A 17,355-nucleotide genomic window follows, 5' to 3' on the forward strand; every position below is an offset into this window, starting at 1 on the left:
GTGATGTCCTAAAAAAACAACCAGAGCTGTTAGTCTGTTTATTAAATCACTATCAATGCACTGCAGTTGCTACGTGACGAGTCTCACAGAGACTGTATTTGTGTCTATTAATGGAACAATAGAAATTATTAACATGATAATGGCTTCTTAAACTGCCTTTGTTTTTCAAAATAGATTCTTGTTTCCAGTAGCAGCACATGTGAACATACTGGCTCTTTCGCCTTTTTTGCGTTTCATTATTGATTGCCTATTTGTAAGTGAATTTTTAATAGGCTCGGTCTGAAAGTTTTGATCAAGAATTGGACTGAATAAATTATATCAGACTGAATCGGTAGGAGCAGCTCAATCAGTTGGAAGGGAGCTTACATGTCAGACTCGCAGTGCTTCGGGTTAGTACCGACTCATTCAACTTGGTCGACTCGTAACGACCTGAGAACCAAACCTGAGAAAAACTGACGAGGTGAAAAGTAAGTTTAATAACAGAAATGTTGACACAACGTACATGTATGACAACTTAATAACTAAACATACTGGTTTTCATTAGCTGAAACGTGCAAAAATTATTCAGCTAAAAGATTTGAGTAGAAGGCTATTATTTATTGTAAATGCGATTTATTTATTTATTAGCTGAATCGTGGCTGCAACTGGGATTATAATATGAAATTACAATAAACATATTCTTAAATAGCTTAATGACACACACACACATCATAAATATAGTTGTCTGTGACTCTATTGGAACGTTTTAGAGTGTAATAGGCCTATACTATCCCTGGATGTCAGGAGGAGTTAGTTAGACAACCGCTGAATCATTATTTGAACCGGCTCTTTAATACAAACTGTTCAAAAGAACCGATTCGCAAAAATGAGTTGGACTTCCCTTCTCTAGCAGACGCGCATGCGCACACGCCGGCTCGTTTGCCTCGGTGTTTCAACGGCTCCACATCTGGAAATGTTGAGAGAAGAGAATCCCTCTCTTCATCTGCTGTCGAGTTTAGAGACGTGTGCCTGCGTCACTCCATTGAGAGGCGGGGCTTCACGGTGTTTCCCGGCTTTATATAGATACAGAGACCTTTCCATCGCAAAGCAGTGCGTCACCAGAACCCCTGGAAACTAACATGCAAGTCCAGAATAGAACAAATAACGAGTTAGACAAACTATTAAAATAATATTCATACATTTTTGCGTTATTGCATGCGCTTTTAAGTGTTGTATACGGAATCATCCGAGCTTTCGAATCATTTATACAGTTCTCTCGTGACTGGAATACACCTTTATTGCGGTAGAAGTGAACACTTTTATCACAGATATCTGGACGCGTCTTTACATTGGGAAATAAAACGCTCATCGGACACTTTCGTGCGTTTTGGGAAAGCGCGTTGAACTTGCTGTGAGTTCACTCCACACTTCGCAAGCATGAAATCCGCAGAGGAAGGTAACGTATTCAGATTAAATGCATCCACTCACACTGTGTCATATTTCACGTTAATGTGTTTCTGTATTATTATTTTAATATAAGTATGATTGGACTTATTAATACAGATTCACGCACGTTTGCGAATTGACCTGCCGTGGTGATCAAATAAATCAATAACTGCTATTATGCACGCACTTAGGCTATATCTGGTACTAAGGGAGACCGGGGAGTGTTGTAACACATTCGGTTTTAACTTCTCGAACTCAAATGTGTACCATGTGTCTCAAACTTTGACATTGCGTTCCCATATTTGTCTGCTACAGATTTAAGTGATTTATAAATCTGCAGCATGTTCCTAAACTGTGTAAATTGATGTCAGGTACAAAGACTGCTTTTGTAATCTACCCCACTAACGAGGTGAGTTGTGACAGTTGGAGGGCAGGGTAACACTTTATAGAAAATATGGTCATCTTAATTTCTCTGCGTGGATTTACTGTGCCGCAATTTTTTATATATAAAAATAATTATAGTATATCTGATCACCACCCCAATCCAATAATATATTATATTTATAGCCAAATAAATAAGTTAGTGTTATCTTTCTGTGTCCATTATAGATAGGACTTTGGTAAGTTGTGTTACAACCCTCCCCATATGATAGTGAGTTCACCCCAGTAGCTAATTTCTGATTGGTTATTGGTGGTGTTACAGCTTGCCCTGCTCTACTGCTCTGTTGTTAATGTTTATTCATTCTTTTTTTATTTCTGGTCTAGTGGAATTAATGTTATTTCTTATTGAATCAATGGGCTGAATGGGTTTTTCTCAGTTTAAGAGACTGCAGAGTGGAGTGGTGGGCGTGACGAAGATGAATAAGCAAGGAATTTAGATTGTGGGTTTTTGCATCCCTTTCTTTGCAGCAACTGTGCATTTCACAAGATAACTTAGATTATAGTTCATAATGACAGCTCTACTAAACAAAACAAGTTCTCAGATTTTCTGCTGAGAAAAGTAACTTAAACCTGCCTGACGATGGTTTCCTGGTCTTTACTGGTTTAAGATGGTCTCTTTAAATGGTCTCCTAACTTGACCTGATGAAATGTGCCCAAAAGCCTTTTAAATCCAACCAGCAGACCAGCATAATCATGCTGAGAGACCAGCAAACCTGCTTAGGCTGATTTAAGGTGTTTTATTTCACCGGGGTTGCTAATATAATTTTAATAATCAGTAATTTAGTACTTTTATTTATTTTTTTAAGCTATCAGAATCACATAGTGTATACTTACGGCTTGCTTACAAAAATCTAATATGTAGTTGTTAACTTGATTCAAAACGATACATACATTAGAGATACATTAGCATGCTATCAGTATCCAGGGTGCTTTGTTGCGCTGTGGTCACATTTTCAAGTATCCGTGTTTTTAATCGTCCTCTAAAGTAGCGAGAAATCATTGCAAATGTTATTGCAAGCAGAGCCAGTAGTGACTGTGCGCCAGTTTGGGCTAACTTACATTACATATATTTCCACCAGGTTGGACTGACTGACTACAGTGACTCACTCAACTCAACTGTGTTTTTTCCCCTTTTTGCACCGATTACTCATTAAAAGAATGTATTTCTCTTAAATATATATAGCTGTATAGACAACTTTGATAGGCTAGATGATGTATTACTAAATGTTCTAAAAGATTTTAGATAAGCTACAAGTATTCTAAAATGCTAAAGTGGTCAATGGATCATCTCTAGGAAACTCTAACCATTATGTTTTGGAATATTAAAAAAAAATTCTGGACAAGACATTTTGTGTTAATCATTTGTATAGGCCTATACATTGCATAGATGCAAATGTTTGCCCCTATTTTTCGACAGAGATTGCTTATGAGTATTGGTTTTCCGTCTGGTTTTGTGCTCAGGAAGATATTTTTAACGCTTTGTTATTTTTGGCCTGGTATTTGCGTGTCACTCACCTTGCTTCCCCTGCAGAGGTTGTGGCTTTTTACCACTAATGTTTTTGACTCACAGTTATTACTTATGAAGAACAGAGTGTCATTTGTTAATGCCCTTTTTATACCAAATGGCTGTTCTTAAAAAAAAATAGAAAGTTTATTAGATGTGGCTGTTTGCAAAAGCAACAGTTTTCTTACAATACTCTAAGCATAAGAAATATTTTTTGCACCTATACTCTTTGATCTCAATAGCTTATTTTTAGTTGCAGCACCTCATGAAAATGTGATTGCACCTTACAGATGCATACGGTTACAGCCAAAACACCAGCATCTCATTACCTCTGAGCAACCCCTGCCCACCCTCCCAGTACCACAATCTCCAGTCCAGCCCTTCCTTGTCGATGTCCATCAGTCAGCCGTCCTCGTTCCCCCCTCAAGATGACATGAGCTCAGTGGGTTACTTCCAAACATCCGGCACCCGGTCCAACGGGGCTCCCACGCTGGAGAGTCCACGCATTGAGATAACAGCTTACGGGCAGTTCCCAGAGGACGAAGTGGAGGAGAACAGCGTTCCCGTGGCCAAGCGAGTCAATTCCATAGTGACATTAACTTTGCCAAGCATTGACGGTTATCGTGACCCCACCTGCCTAAGCCCGGCAAGCAGCGTGTCTTCCCGTAGCTGCCATTCAGATGCGTCATCGTACGAATCAGGCTTTTCGTACAACTATGACAACTCGCCGCAGAACTCGCCCTGGCAGTCTCCCTGTGTCTCCCCGAAAGGTTCCTCCTCTCTGCAGTCCTGCACCCTCGGCGCTTCTCCACGCCATTCTCCGTCTGGTTCTCCCCGTACCAGTATCACCGACGACAGCTGGGTGGGCACCCGAGGCTCACGACCGAATTCTCCTTGTGTCGGTAAACGGAAGTACAGCTTCAACGGTGGCCCATCACACAAGTACCATCCGTACTCACCGAATCAATCCCCGGGGCTGTCGCCACAAACTTCGCCCCGTCTTAGCGTGACGGAGGACACCTGGCTGCCCAACACCAACCAGTACACCAACTCCGCCATTGTTGCCGCCATTAATGCCCTCACCACAGATGGATTAACAGATCTTGGGGAGGGGATCCCTTTGAAGTCCCGCAAGACCAGTCTGGAGCACAGCACCTCGATGAACCTGAAAGTAGAACCAGGTGGAGAGGAGATAGGATCCCTGGAGCTTTGCCAGGAGGACTTCTCCTCCGCACGCCTGCCCTTCAAAAAAGAGACCTACTGCAGTGGCTTCTTGGATGTGCCCCAACACCCATATTGGTCCAAGCCGAAGCCTTACATCAGGTTGGTAGCATATAAGAATTTATTTCATATTGCAAGTAGTTTAGTCATTTATCTGTGCTAACCAAAGTTCTCTCTTTCTCCTTGCCTCGTTATTGGACTCTCTCACTCTTATTCTCGAAGTCCATCGCTGCCTGCTCTCGATTGGCAGTTGCCTTCCAGTTCAGGGCCGTACCGCCTACAGATTGATGTCCAACCCAAGTCCCATCACCGTGCTCACTACGAGACTGAAGGCAGCAGAGGGGCTGTAAAAGCACTAGCGGGAGGGCATCCAGTGGTCCAGGTATAAATTCATAATCTCTCAGAAGAATAGTTCACCTAAAAATGAAAAGTCTGTCATCATTTATTTACCGTTATGTTCTTCTAAACCTGAATGACTTTCTTCTGTGGAATTCTGCTTTTGTCCATAATATGAAAGTCAGTGGGGTCCAAAAGAACACTGGACAGCAATGATTTTCATTTGATGGACAAATAAATATTGAGACATTTTTCAAAATATCTTCTTTTGTGTTCCACAGAAGAAACAGGTTTTAAAAGACATGAGGGAAAGTAAATGATGACAGAATTTTTATTTTGTGGTGAACTGTCCCTTTAAGTCTTAAAGCGGTAATTCATCAGTGTCAATGTGGGCTTTTAACAATGGTGTTTTTAATAACTGCATTTTGCACCATCCTGCAAATTTTTACTTACAGATAAAAAAGGAATATCTGGGTGCAGGTAAGAGTAAACATTATTAATTTAAGTGTACTACCAACATTGTAACAATACAAAGCTAGTTGAAAATTAGTGTACAAGTATACAGAAAGCTGCAGGATAAATTTGAACTAGGATGATGTAGGAAATGGTTAGTTAGATTGCAATATAAGTCCTCTAGGTTGCTATTTGCATTGTGCAATATACACTACAGCTCAAAAGTTTGGGGTCATTAGGATTTTTTTTTCATTGTTTTTTTTTTATTTTTTTTTTATGCTTGCTCAGAAACACAGTAATATCACACATATTTAGAAATATTATTACAATTTAAAAATACTGTATTCTGTTTGAATATATTTTAAAATGTAATTTATTTCTGTGATGGTTAAGCTGAATTTTCAGCCGCACTTACTCAAGTGTCTTCATTGTCACATGATCCTTCAGAAATCAATCTAATATGCCGATTTGGTGCTCAAGTTCAAAGGAACAGCATTTTTATTTGAAATCGAAAAAAAATTCTTACTATTAGAGTTTTTGTTTGGTTGAGGATTTTAGGACTTATTTTATCATCGTAATGGGTCTCATTTACTAATAACTGCATACTCAAGCGTTCTTACTTAACCAGTCATAAGGGTCAATTTTTTGAAATTGAGGTTTATACATAATCCGAAAGCTGAATAGATAAGCTTTCCAATGATGTATGGTTTGTGAGGATAGGGCAATATTTGGCCGAGATACAGCAGCTTTTTCTACGCGGTTAGGCTGTTCGTTGACACTCAAACGCAGCACCAGTTCACTGAAACCGAACATTTTTGAAAACGCCTGCCAGGGTGAACATTTTCCAAAACTCCGGTTGCAGTGTTATCGTGTAGACAGTGAAACTGGTGTTTTTGGCTTGTGACGTCAGATCTTTATTACTTTTTTATTGAGTACTGCTATTAGAGTTTTTGTTTGGTTGAGGATTTTAGGACTTATTTTATCATCGTAATGGGTCTCATTTACTAATAACTGCATACTCAAGCGTTCTTACTTAACCAGTCATAAGGGTCAATTTTTTGAAATTGAGGTTTATACATAATCCGAAAGCTGAATAGATAAGCTTTCCAATGATGTATGGTTTGTGAGGATAGGGCAATATTTGGCCGAGATACAGCAGCTTTTTCTACGCGGTTAGGCTGTTCGTTGACACTCAAACGCAGCACCAGTTCACTGAAACCGAACATTTTTGAAAACGCCTGCCAGGGTGAACATTTTCCAAAACTCCGGTTGCAGTGTTATCGTGTAGACAGTGAAACTGGTGTTTTTGGCTTGTGACGTCAGCACCTGCGCTGTTATCTCCGCCTACTGGAGACTTTTTCAGGCTTCTGATTGGCCAACATGGCTTTACGGTTGAGATTATATCGCCACCTATTGGTTTGGCATGCTCTTGACAGTGCTTCATAGCATGCGTTTGCATTTTCGTGTGGATGGAGATTTTTTTTTAAATGGAAGAAGGGAAAAAAAATGATAAAAAATACCTGTGTACGTGTGGACATGGCCTGAGGGTGCAAAAAAAAATCTAAATACTGAGAAAATCGCCTTTAAAGTTGTCCAAATTAAGTTCTTAGCAATGCATATTACTAATCAAAAATTAAGTTTTGATATATTTACAGTAGGAAATGTACAAAATATCTTCATGGAACATGATCTTTACTTAATATCCTAATGATTTTTGGCATAAAAGAAAAATCGATAATTTTGACCCATACAATGTTTTTTTGCCTATTGCTAAAAATATACCCAAGCGACTTAAGACTGGTTTTGTGGTCCGAGGTCACATTTGTTATTTTCCTCAGTATTATGCTTAAAGATAAACTTCTTTTAGATAGGCTTTAACTACACGATTCATATATATATATATATATATATATATATATATATATATATAATTTTATATATATAATTTTATATATAGATATACTGTATATACAAAGTTCTTAAAAATGATAATCAAAAATAACCCTTTTGAAACAACTGAATACATTTATTAAACCTTGTCTTTTGGGATTTATCACAATGTATTTAGTTGTTTCAACATGATTGTTTTAGTTTGATATACTATGTAATATAATGTAATAATAAAATATAATAGAATTTTACACAAAAAATGTGTGAACTTATGTTTATGATCGTGATTTTATTGTTTTAATACATGCATATGCACTGTTAGTGAATGAGCCCAATGAGAAGAACAGTTGGTCTTGCTCAATATCACTTGAGACGTAACCTCTTCCAGTAAGAATTTGCTTACTGATTCTGTCCAGTAACTCTTCAAAGGAGCCCGTGTTGTAGATCTACTTTTTTCCCTCAAGCTGTTTCCCTCATCTGCCACAGATGTGCCACGGAGGTTGAGAGCTTGAGAGGGTGAGAACTGACCCACAGCACTCGGAGGTGCGGACACGTCGCTCTGAACTCCGTGCCATGGGCGGAAAGAGTCTTGGCATTCCTCTAGTGGGTGATAATGTAATGAAGTGAGGGGAGGGTTCTGAGAGTGCGATCTCTCTGGCCTCTGTCTTTCTGGCCTGTGCACTCCCTACTGCCTGAATAAACACAAATGCCAGGCTCAAACATATCTACTAAAATAAATATACAGACTGGTCCAGGACTTTCACCACAGATGCTGACCACCCTCCTTGAGGATCTCCATACATCAGCTGTGTGTTACGTAGCTTTGGCCTAATGTGCTTGAGTTTTGAAAATAAATCTTCAAATTCAAACCCTTGCTTCATACTCACGTCAACAATTTATGATTTAAAATCTCTCTTTTTTGTCTTTTTATGGTTTTCCTTGTGTAACTTGTTTTTCAGCTTCCACAATCAGTATCTTCTCGTTTACAGTATATATTTGATAACTAATATACACTACCAATCAAAAGTTTGGGGCTGGTAAGATTTTTAAGTCACTTATGCTCAATGAATTTATTTGATCAAAATACAGTAAAAGCAAAAGTTAAATATTATAACGGTTTAAAATAACTGTTTATATTTTAATATAATTTGAAATGTAATTTATTTCTGTGATGGCAAAGCCAAGAGTAATTTTAAAGTAATTTCACCATTACTTTATTCTTCAGTGTCACATGATCGTTCAGAAATCATTTTAATATGCTGATTTGCTGCTCAAGAAACATTTATTATTATTACTAATGTAAAAAGCAGTTGTTCTGCTTAGTACTTTTGTGGAAATTGTGATAGATTTTTTCAGGATTCTTTGATGAATAGAAAGTTCAAAAGAACAAGATTTATTTGAAATCTTTTATAACATTATTAATCTTTTTACTGTCGATTTTGATTTATTTTAATGCATCCTTGCTGAATAAAAGTATTAATTTCTTTTAAAAAACATTTGAATGGTAGTGTACGTATATGACAAACAGGTTTTTGGTCCAATGAGATTTCAGTGTGGGTGGAGCTACCTTCCACATGCTGAAGAAATCAAAACCAATCAACTGACAAAATGTAGCTTCATTTTGTACCTGCCATCTGAGTTTTTGATGAGTAACAGTATATTTTGTTAATTGTTTGGTTTCTATTTATTCTGCAGCTGCTTTGAAATCTCAGAGGTCCAAAAATCCCATTTTACATTAAAATGCTTTTTTTAAAGATCATTATTTGGTGTATTTGGTGTAACAGAATATGTTGACATGCTTTAATGTTCAAAAAACACATTATTTTTAAAATACTGTACATTATTGTAGGTCCTCTATGCCCCGCCTCTCTCAAACGCTTAGTTTTCTACAAAGTCCCTCCTTCCGACAAGCACTGTCTGCTCTGATTGGCCAGCTGACCATTGTGATTGACCGAACACCACAAGCACTCGTCGGAAATGTAACTCCCCTTACCATAATCACGAGCTTCATCTTTCAAAATAAATGTAAATAATGTCATTAGTTTTACCATCAGTTCAAGCCTGAAAGGTGAACAGACACGGTAATGATGCAGTACACAAGCTGCAGTTAAGACAGGTGACTCCACTTTGATGTGACGCTGTCTCTCTCTCTCTCACACACACACACACACACACACACACACAGACACACGATGCGCAAAACTCCGCATTTGAACAGTCAATAGCAAATACTTAAACTAATAACAAAACAGTAGCTGATTCAGAAGCGCCAGATTGTCATAGCAAAGTCAGAATTACCTCCTCTCCTAGGTTCACGAAACGGTCGTCCATAAAATGCATCGCTGTTCTGTTGTAAGTAATCTTAAAGATTCCTAAATGCATCTACTTTTGGAAGGCCAAATAAAGTGCTTTTGCTTTCGCACTGAAACACACAGCGTCTCCCTGACATGACTGCTTCAACACTAACTGCGGTTACTGAAACCACGCCTTCTTTCTTTGCGTGCACATTTGGGCCGCATTATGCAAATATTTCCACATAGTGAGGTAGATATGTGGGGGTGTGTTAGAACGAGCCATTTTAGGGGGGCGTGGCAGAGTCTTAACTTTGATAAAGAATATCTCTTTGGGTTTGTGACTTTAGTCTTTGCAACTTCAGGGATCTTATCTATGCACAATCAGCTTGTAACACTCCAAAGAGAAAGGAAAACCTGAAATCGCATCATATGACCCCTTTAAACATCTTCTGATTGGCTGTGATTATTTCACTTTCTTGTTCTTGTAGAAACAGGTTATGCCAATAAATTAATATCTGTATCTTTTCAGCTTCACGGCTACATGGAGAGTGAACCTCTGACCCTACAGCTGTTCATTGGGACAGCAGACGACCGTCTTCTCCGGCCTCACGCCTTCTACCAGGTCCACCGTATAACTGGGAAGACCGTGTCCACACCAAGCCACGAGGCCATACAGTCCAACACCAAAGTTCTTGAGATTCCTCTGCTTCCTGAGAGCAACATGAGGGCCATGTGAGTATACGTGCACATCTCAGAAGGACACTAAGAAACAGGAAAAACACAGAGAAACATCCAAGCCCAGTGGGGGGAAATGTTTGTACATCATAATTATGTATATCCACATGCATCCTGTGCATGTTTCCTGCAATAAACAACATTGATTATTTAGACACCCCTCCGTTTTACCGCCGATCCTCCTGTTGTGAAGGCAGTTGCTAAGCAGAAGTGTGTTTTTTGTGTGTGTAAGGAGTCCCAGTGCCGTGGGTTTCCCTTGTATGAGCTCCAGGGCTCGTGTTACAGGAGGCCTCTGGTCGTGTGGAGCCTGTAATGGAGCGCTGGGGTCTGTTCTGCAAGCCAGGCGGTAGCGGTCTTACCAGCTCAGCATTTTTGTCCCGCTCCATAATGGATGTAACACTTAACTTATACAAAAAAAACACACACCCCTCTGGATCTTGTTTCAGAGCTTTCTGGGGAGCGTTCTCGCTTTGTCACGTTTCTGTAGTAAAGCCAAAAAATGGTTATGTCCCTGTGTCAGTGCAGTTTAACCAATTTTAAACTCTTTAGTATTTCATTTCACATTTTGATTGGAGAGAAAATGCTGTTTTTACTTTGTATGTGGAGTTCAGTTTGGAAGGCTGGAAGCTCAACATGGGCAGTTGTTTTGGAAAAGGAATGATGGCTTGCTCTATTATAGTAGCTGTATAATTAATAATTTGGTAGGCTTATATAATTCAGTTTATGATAAAGTTTATACTTATTTTATATGTGTCTATTTTTATTTTATATTACATCTAATTTTAAATCATTTTAATTTTCCTCTTAAGATCAGGATGACACCTAGAACACAATGTGCTCATCCTCACCACATACACATGGAAACGTTAATATCTGACATTCCAGTGTCTGTACAGCATTGACAGATTACTCGTATTCAGTGATTGTTTCTCCGTTTTTTTCAGATTTCCTGTTTTTGCCTAAAAAAGTAAGCTTTAAGGATCATTTCACTCATGTGCAACTTAAATAAAGGGCCCTAAATGTTTCTTCGATGCAAAAATTTGACAGGCTTTTAAATAACTATTTACTTGCGTTGGCTTGAAGGATTTGAACATTTAATGGAGAAAGTAAACTTTTCATAGATTTTTTTTAACAACATCTCTGCCATGTCAGGAGCAGAAATTGGAAGAGGCGAGAGAGAAAGGGCATTTATTTATGCAGCGCAGAATAAGGGCCAGGCGTAATTTTGGCAGAAATGGTACCAAAAAAATTCAGGCAATAAATTAAACGTTTACTCTGTTCTGAGAAAATGTTTATTAAACAGCTGTCTAACGATATTTACAGCACATTTTTGTACTTCTGAAAGGATTTGTTGAGTCTATTCCTAAAACATTAACATTCTTTCTGTGCCACAGAATCGACTGCGCTGGAATTCTCAAGCTGCGTAACTCAGACATCGAGCTCCGGAAGGGCGAGACAGACATCGGACGGAAGAACACACGTGTGAGGATGGTGTTCCGTGTCCACATCAACCAACCTAATGGCAGGATGGTGTCCTTACAGGTGGCATCTAACCCCATTGAGTGCTGTGAGTCATGCCACTAAATCTCACTAAGTCCTTTTTTTATTTGGCTTTTTTAAATTCATTTTGACTAACATTGCATTCAGTGTATACTTTTTATCAGGTAATTCATTTCCTGACCTTGCTAGCATTATGCTCTACCGACAGGAATGTTGTAATTAGATGGATTGAATCAATAAATCAAAGACAGATTTTACTTTTTATATACACACTTTATTTTTTTCTCTGATAACTGCCAGGACTGATTAATTGCTATAAGGTAAATGAGAAATATCACTAGAAAATGAGCACAGCTCATAAAATGTGAGTAATTTCTGGGTTAAAGGTTCCAGTTAAAGGGAGAACATGAATGAAAGACATATGAAGCCTATGACAGGTAACATTTTCAAAAGCACCGACTGAAAGTACAGACTGAACTGCCATATTTATAAATATAATATATATATAATTTTGTGGAAGGACCTGAAGCAAGCAGTTCATAGGAGGAAACCCACCAGCATCACAGAGCTGAAGTGGTTCTGTACTGAGGAATGGGCTAAAATTCCTACAAGCCGTTGTGCAGGACTGATCAGCAGTTACAAGAAACGTTACTTGTTATTGCTGAAAAAGGGGGTCACACCAGATACTGAAAGCAAAGATTCACATACATTTGCCACTCACAAATATTTAACACCAGATCATTTTTCTCAATAAATAAATGACAAAGTATATTTTTTTGTCTCCTTTGTTTGATTGGATTCTCTTTGTCTACTTTCAGGATTTGTGTGAAAATCTAATTGTTTTGGGTCATATATATGCAGAAATATAGAAAATACTAAAGGGTTCACGAACTTTCAAGCAGCAATGTACAAACTTTCAAGCAGCACTATATAGCTTAAACAGCATACAGTCATGACAAAAAATATCGGCACCCTTGGTAAATATGATCAAAGAAGGCTGTGAAAATTAATCTGTATTGTTAATCCTTTTGATCTTTTATTAAAAAATTTCACATAAGTCTAACCTTTCATTGGATAATAAGAATTTAAAATGGGGGGAAATATCATTATGAAATAAATGTTTTTCTCTAATACACATTGGCCACAATTAACGGCACCCTTTTATTCAATGCTTTTTGAAACCTCCATTTGCCAGTTTAACAGCTCTAAATGTTCTCCTATAATGCCTGATGAGGTTAAAGAACACCTGACAAGAGATCAGAGACCATTCCTTCATCTAGAATCTCTCCAGACCCATCAGATTCCCAGCTCCATGATGGTGCTTCTTCTCTTCAGTTCACCTCACTCATTTTCTATAGGGTTCAGCTCAGAGGACTGGAATGGCCATAGCAGAAGCTTGGTTTTGTGCTCAGTGGCCCATTTCTGTGTTGTTGTTGAGGTTTGTGTTTGGATTATTGTACCATTGGAAGATCCAAACATGGCCCATTAGAAGATTTCTAACAGAGTCAGTCACTTATTGATTTTTTTATCTGTTGGTATTTGATAGAATCCATGATGCCATGTGTCTAAACAAGATGTCCAGGACCTCCAGCAGAAATATAGGCCCACAGCATTAAAAATACAGCAGAATATCATTGTACATGGGGTACTTTTTATCCCTGTGTTCACCAAACCCATCTTGAGTGTTTGCTGCTAAAAAGCTCATGCTGATATTTTTGGCCATGACTGTATATATACAGTATATAAATGTACAAAAGTTCAGATGTTTGGGTCAGTAAGATTAATGCTAAAAAATGACAGTAAAAACTTTTGCATTGTTAAAAAAATCAAATAAATGCAACATTCTTTTTATGCTTTTATAGTTATCAAAGAAGCCTGAAAAAAGGTATAATAGTTGTTACAAAAATATTAAGCAGCACAGCCATTTTCAATTGGGATATTAGAATGATTTCTGAAGGATCATATGACACTGAAGATGGAGTAATGGAGTAATTAATTTTTCCATCAAAGGTTAAAAAAAATACAAAAAATATAAAACATTTATTTTAATAATATTTCACAATATTGTATTTTTTTATTATTACAAAAAAAAATGCAACCTTGGTGATTCTTTTAAAAACAATAAAAAGTCTTACAGATCCCAAACCTTTGAACCATTGTGTGTGTGTGTGTGTGTGTGTGTGTGTATATATATATGCTAGTATAGTTATCAAAGAAGCCTGAAAAAAGGTATAATAGTTGTTACAAAAATATTAAGCAGCACAGCCATTTTCAATTGTGATATTAGAATGATTTCTGAAGGATCATATGACACTGAAGATGGAGTAATGGAGTAATTAATTTTTCCATCAAAGGTTAAAAAAAATACAAAAAATATAAAACATTTATTTTAATAATATTTCACAATATTGTATTTTTTTATTATAAAATGCAAAAATGCAACCTTGGTGATTCTTTTAAAAACAATAAAAAGTCTTACAGATCCCAAACCTTTGAACCATTGTGTGTGTGTGTGTGTGTGTGTGTGTATATATATGCTAGTGTATATACACATATTTACACATTTTATTTTCTTAAAAATGTTCAATTTCCAATTTTTTAAAGGAAGATATTGTAGTTTTACTGAGATTTAACTCCTTACCCTACAGTTGTACAGTAGAAAGTACAGATGTGGATGTATACAAATTTGAGTGGTTCTGCACATTTCCATCTCTTTCCTCACTTTCTTTCTGTCTCTTTGTCCTCCTTGCAGCCCAGCGCTCAGCACAGGAGCTGCCCCTCGTGGATAAACAAAACATGGAAAGCTGTGCCGCCTCAGGGGGGGAACAGATGCTTCTCAGCGGGCACAACTTCCAGCACGACTCCAAGGTGGTGTTTGTGGAGCGAGCACAAGGTAGGGAACACGGAGCTGTGATTGTGTGTGTGTGTGTGTGTCTGAGCAATAGGAATTGTTTTGAAATTGCCTCTCTTTTGGGAGGTTTCAGAAGATAATGCTTTAGAGACAAAGGCTGAATCCCAATTTGCATACTTCCCCTAAGTACAAGGATATACGTAATGCTGACGATGATTAATGACATAGTTTCAAGTGTGATGTAAACCTGTACAGGTGTATTGGGTTATAATTAGGCCCACATGGAATCTCTGCATCATTCGCAAAGTACGTCTCCCAACCCTTGCATGATAATTAAATATTTTGGCTTATTGATTATGCTTTCAGTTGCCAATATGTGTCTAGTACACTTAGTTGCGTTTAGCACATCACTTTTGACCATAATCCATTTCACAGATTGTCGCCCCAAAAACAAAAACAGATTCATAATATTATGTTTCAATAACGCATCAGAGAACAATCGCAAACCAATCCTCTTGCATAGTTATAAAGGATCTGGACAATATTAGGCCAAAAAGCATGTGTGGGTGCCATCTGGACATATTTGGCATGCTGTTTTCAACGCGCTATGATTTGGGATGGATCCTAACCTTGCATACTGTTTAGGACGGATAGTGAGCAAACTGGGATTGAGGCAAACACTGCTTAACTTCAAAAACTTCCCAATTACCCAAATACTCTCCCGTCTTCCATTGTTTGGATGAACAATTATGCACTTGCGATTGGATTATATTACGTTTTGAAATGCTCATAATTATATAATTATAATTATATAATTATAGTTACTTACAAGTCCCCCTGATATTTAAAGTTAATATTGGTCATATGGTCATATTGACATGTTTTATTTTGTTTTTATTTTAAGATAATTTATTCATTTTAATTTTACATTTTTATGATTTAATTAATTATTAGCCTTTCATCAACTGATAAACCACCAAATGCAAAAAAAACAAAAAACTTCAGTAATATTTAATGCATTTGATGCTGTTGATAACAAATAAATTAATAAATGTTTTCCAATAATCCCATTTAAAGGTAGTTCAAAAGTAATCTAAAAGTAATCCAAAAGTAGTCAGAATACATTGCCGGAAAAAAGTAATCAGGATTACATTACTGACTATGATTTTCATGTAATTTGTAATCACTAACAGACAATAGTTTGTTCGTAATCTACCCAGTACTGATCCCGTCCCTAAATAATCCCATTGGTTGAGTCAATATTGTGTTGTGCTGCTTGTGTTTAGTTTGTTATGGGCCATGCAAAGTCATTACTGCACTTGTTTAATATGTCATTTAATTTTAAGATGGTGTAAAGTTGGCCTACAAATGGTTCCTCATAAATATATTAAGCAGCACAAATGTTTCTTGAGCACCAAATCATATTAGAAGGATTTCTAAAGGATCATGTGCAGGAAATTCAGCTTTGCCATTACAGAAATATCTTAAAATATACATTAAAATAGAAAACCAAATTGCAAAAAATCCCAAACTTTCCCCCATCAGCCATTGTTTGGATGAACACTAATTTCATCCCAAAATGATCCCATTGGTTGAGCCGAAATTTGAGTCGTGCTGCTCAAACAAAAATTAGTTTTGATGCCACCAGTGGTGCAGAAATCACACACTGTAACTTCCTGTCCATAGGCCAATGGAAGTAAAAGGATCCATTATGCATATCGTCCTCCCTTGGCTTGATGCAGTGGCTTATCTGTCTGTTATTGTCATGAGCATCACTATTTACTCATTAGAGCATTTATACTGTGACAGACAGTATGTGTGGAAAAGTCCTGCTTTGTTCTTAAACTCTGGTCTTCAGTAGTGTGAATGTGTGTGTATGCTTTCCTCCAGAAAAACCCTTCTACCACTCCCTCCATCCCTCCTTCTTCCCCTCTCTGCCGTCAAAATATCCCTCCCATTGCCAGAGTGCCACATGTGGAGCACATTAATGCGCTGTATTTTTAACCCAACAGATTTACATTTCCAGAACTTTCCATTGCCTGTGCTGCCCAGGAATGGAGCCCAAATAGAGAGAGAGTGCAGTCTGGGCTGTCCCTTGTGTCTGGGCGTTTGTTTTGATTTTTTTTGTCTGTCTTTATTCAGGTCTCTCTCTCTTTTTCCATATGGAAAATAGAAGCAGTACCCCTTGACTGTTGATACCTGAGATTTACAAACAGTCATTTCCTTGATGAGTTTGTCAAAAATAAAAAAGTGAAAAAAAGGCAGGAGGTGCAGACAAGGCCAAGGCCGAGTAATGTAAACATGCGAGATATTTGGCGATCCGTAACACAAAGCCTGAAGGAAATGGCCTCATTGTTTTACCTGTGAAGAAGGGAACTCTGGGAAATGAAGCTGCTGAAATGCATTTTAAGTTGTAGAATGATATTGAACATCTCTAATATAGTAGACAATTCTCTCTCTCTCTCTCTCTCTCTCTCTCTCTCTCGCTCTCTGTTGATACCTGAGATTTACAAACAGTCATTTCCTTGATGAGTTTGTCAAAAATAAAAAAGTGAAAAAAAGGCAGGAGGTGCAGACAAGGCCAAGGCCGAGTAATGTAAACATGCGAGATATTTGGCGATCCGTAACACAAAGCCTGAAGGAAATGGCCTCATTGTTTTACCTGTGAAGAAGGGAACTCTGGGAAATGAAGCTGCTGAAATGCA

At 37.7% G+C, this 17,355-nt stretch overlaps 1 protein-coding gene across 1 annotated transcript in view; it reads left to right on the forward strand.

The window, feature by feature from the left end:
• Positions 1-1,103: 1,103 nt before the first annotated feature.
• Positions 1,104-17,355, forward strand: part of nfatc1 (nuclear factor of activated T cells 1) — a 44,819-nt gene continuing 28,567 nt past the window's right edge. Inside the window, exons 1-6 of the mRNA XM_016281389.1 lie at positions 1,104-1,435; positions 3,661-4,693; positions 4,814-4,973; positions 10,094-10,296; positions 11,694-11,866; positions 14,552-14,692. Coding sequence (XP_016136875.1) covers positions 1,417-1,435; positions 3,661-4,693; positions 4,814-4,973; positions 10,094-10,296; positions 11,694-11,866; positions 14,552-14,692 — 1,729 coding nt within the window. The 5' untranslated portion in view covers positions 1,104-1,416. The remainder of the gene's footprint in view (positions 1,436-3,660; positions 4,694-4,813; positions 4,974-10,093; positions 10,297-11,693; positions 11,867-14,551; positions 14,693-17,355) is intronic.

Source organism: Sinocyclocheilus grahami, unplaced genomic scaffold, assembly GCF_001515645.1.
Source record: "Sinocyclocheilus grahami isolate Dianchi unplaced genomic scaffold, SAMN03320097.WGS_v1.1 scaffold149.1, whole genome shotgun sequence".
Classification (NCBI taxonomy): domain Eukaryota; kingdom Metazoa; phylum Chordata; class Actinopteri; order Cypriniformes; family Cyprinidae; genus Sinocyclocheilus; species Sinocyclocheilus grahami.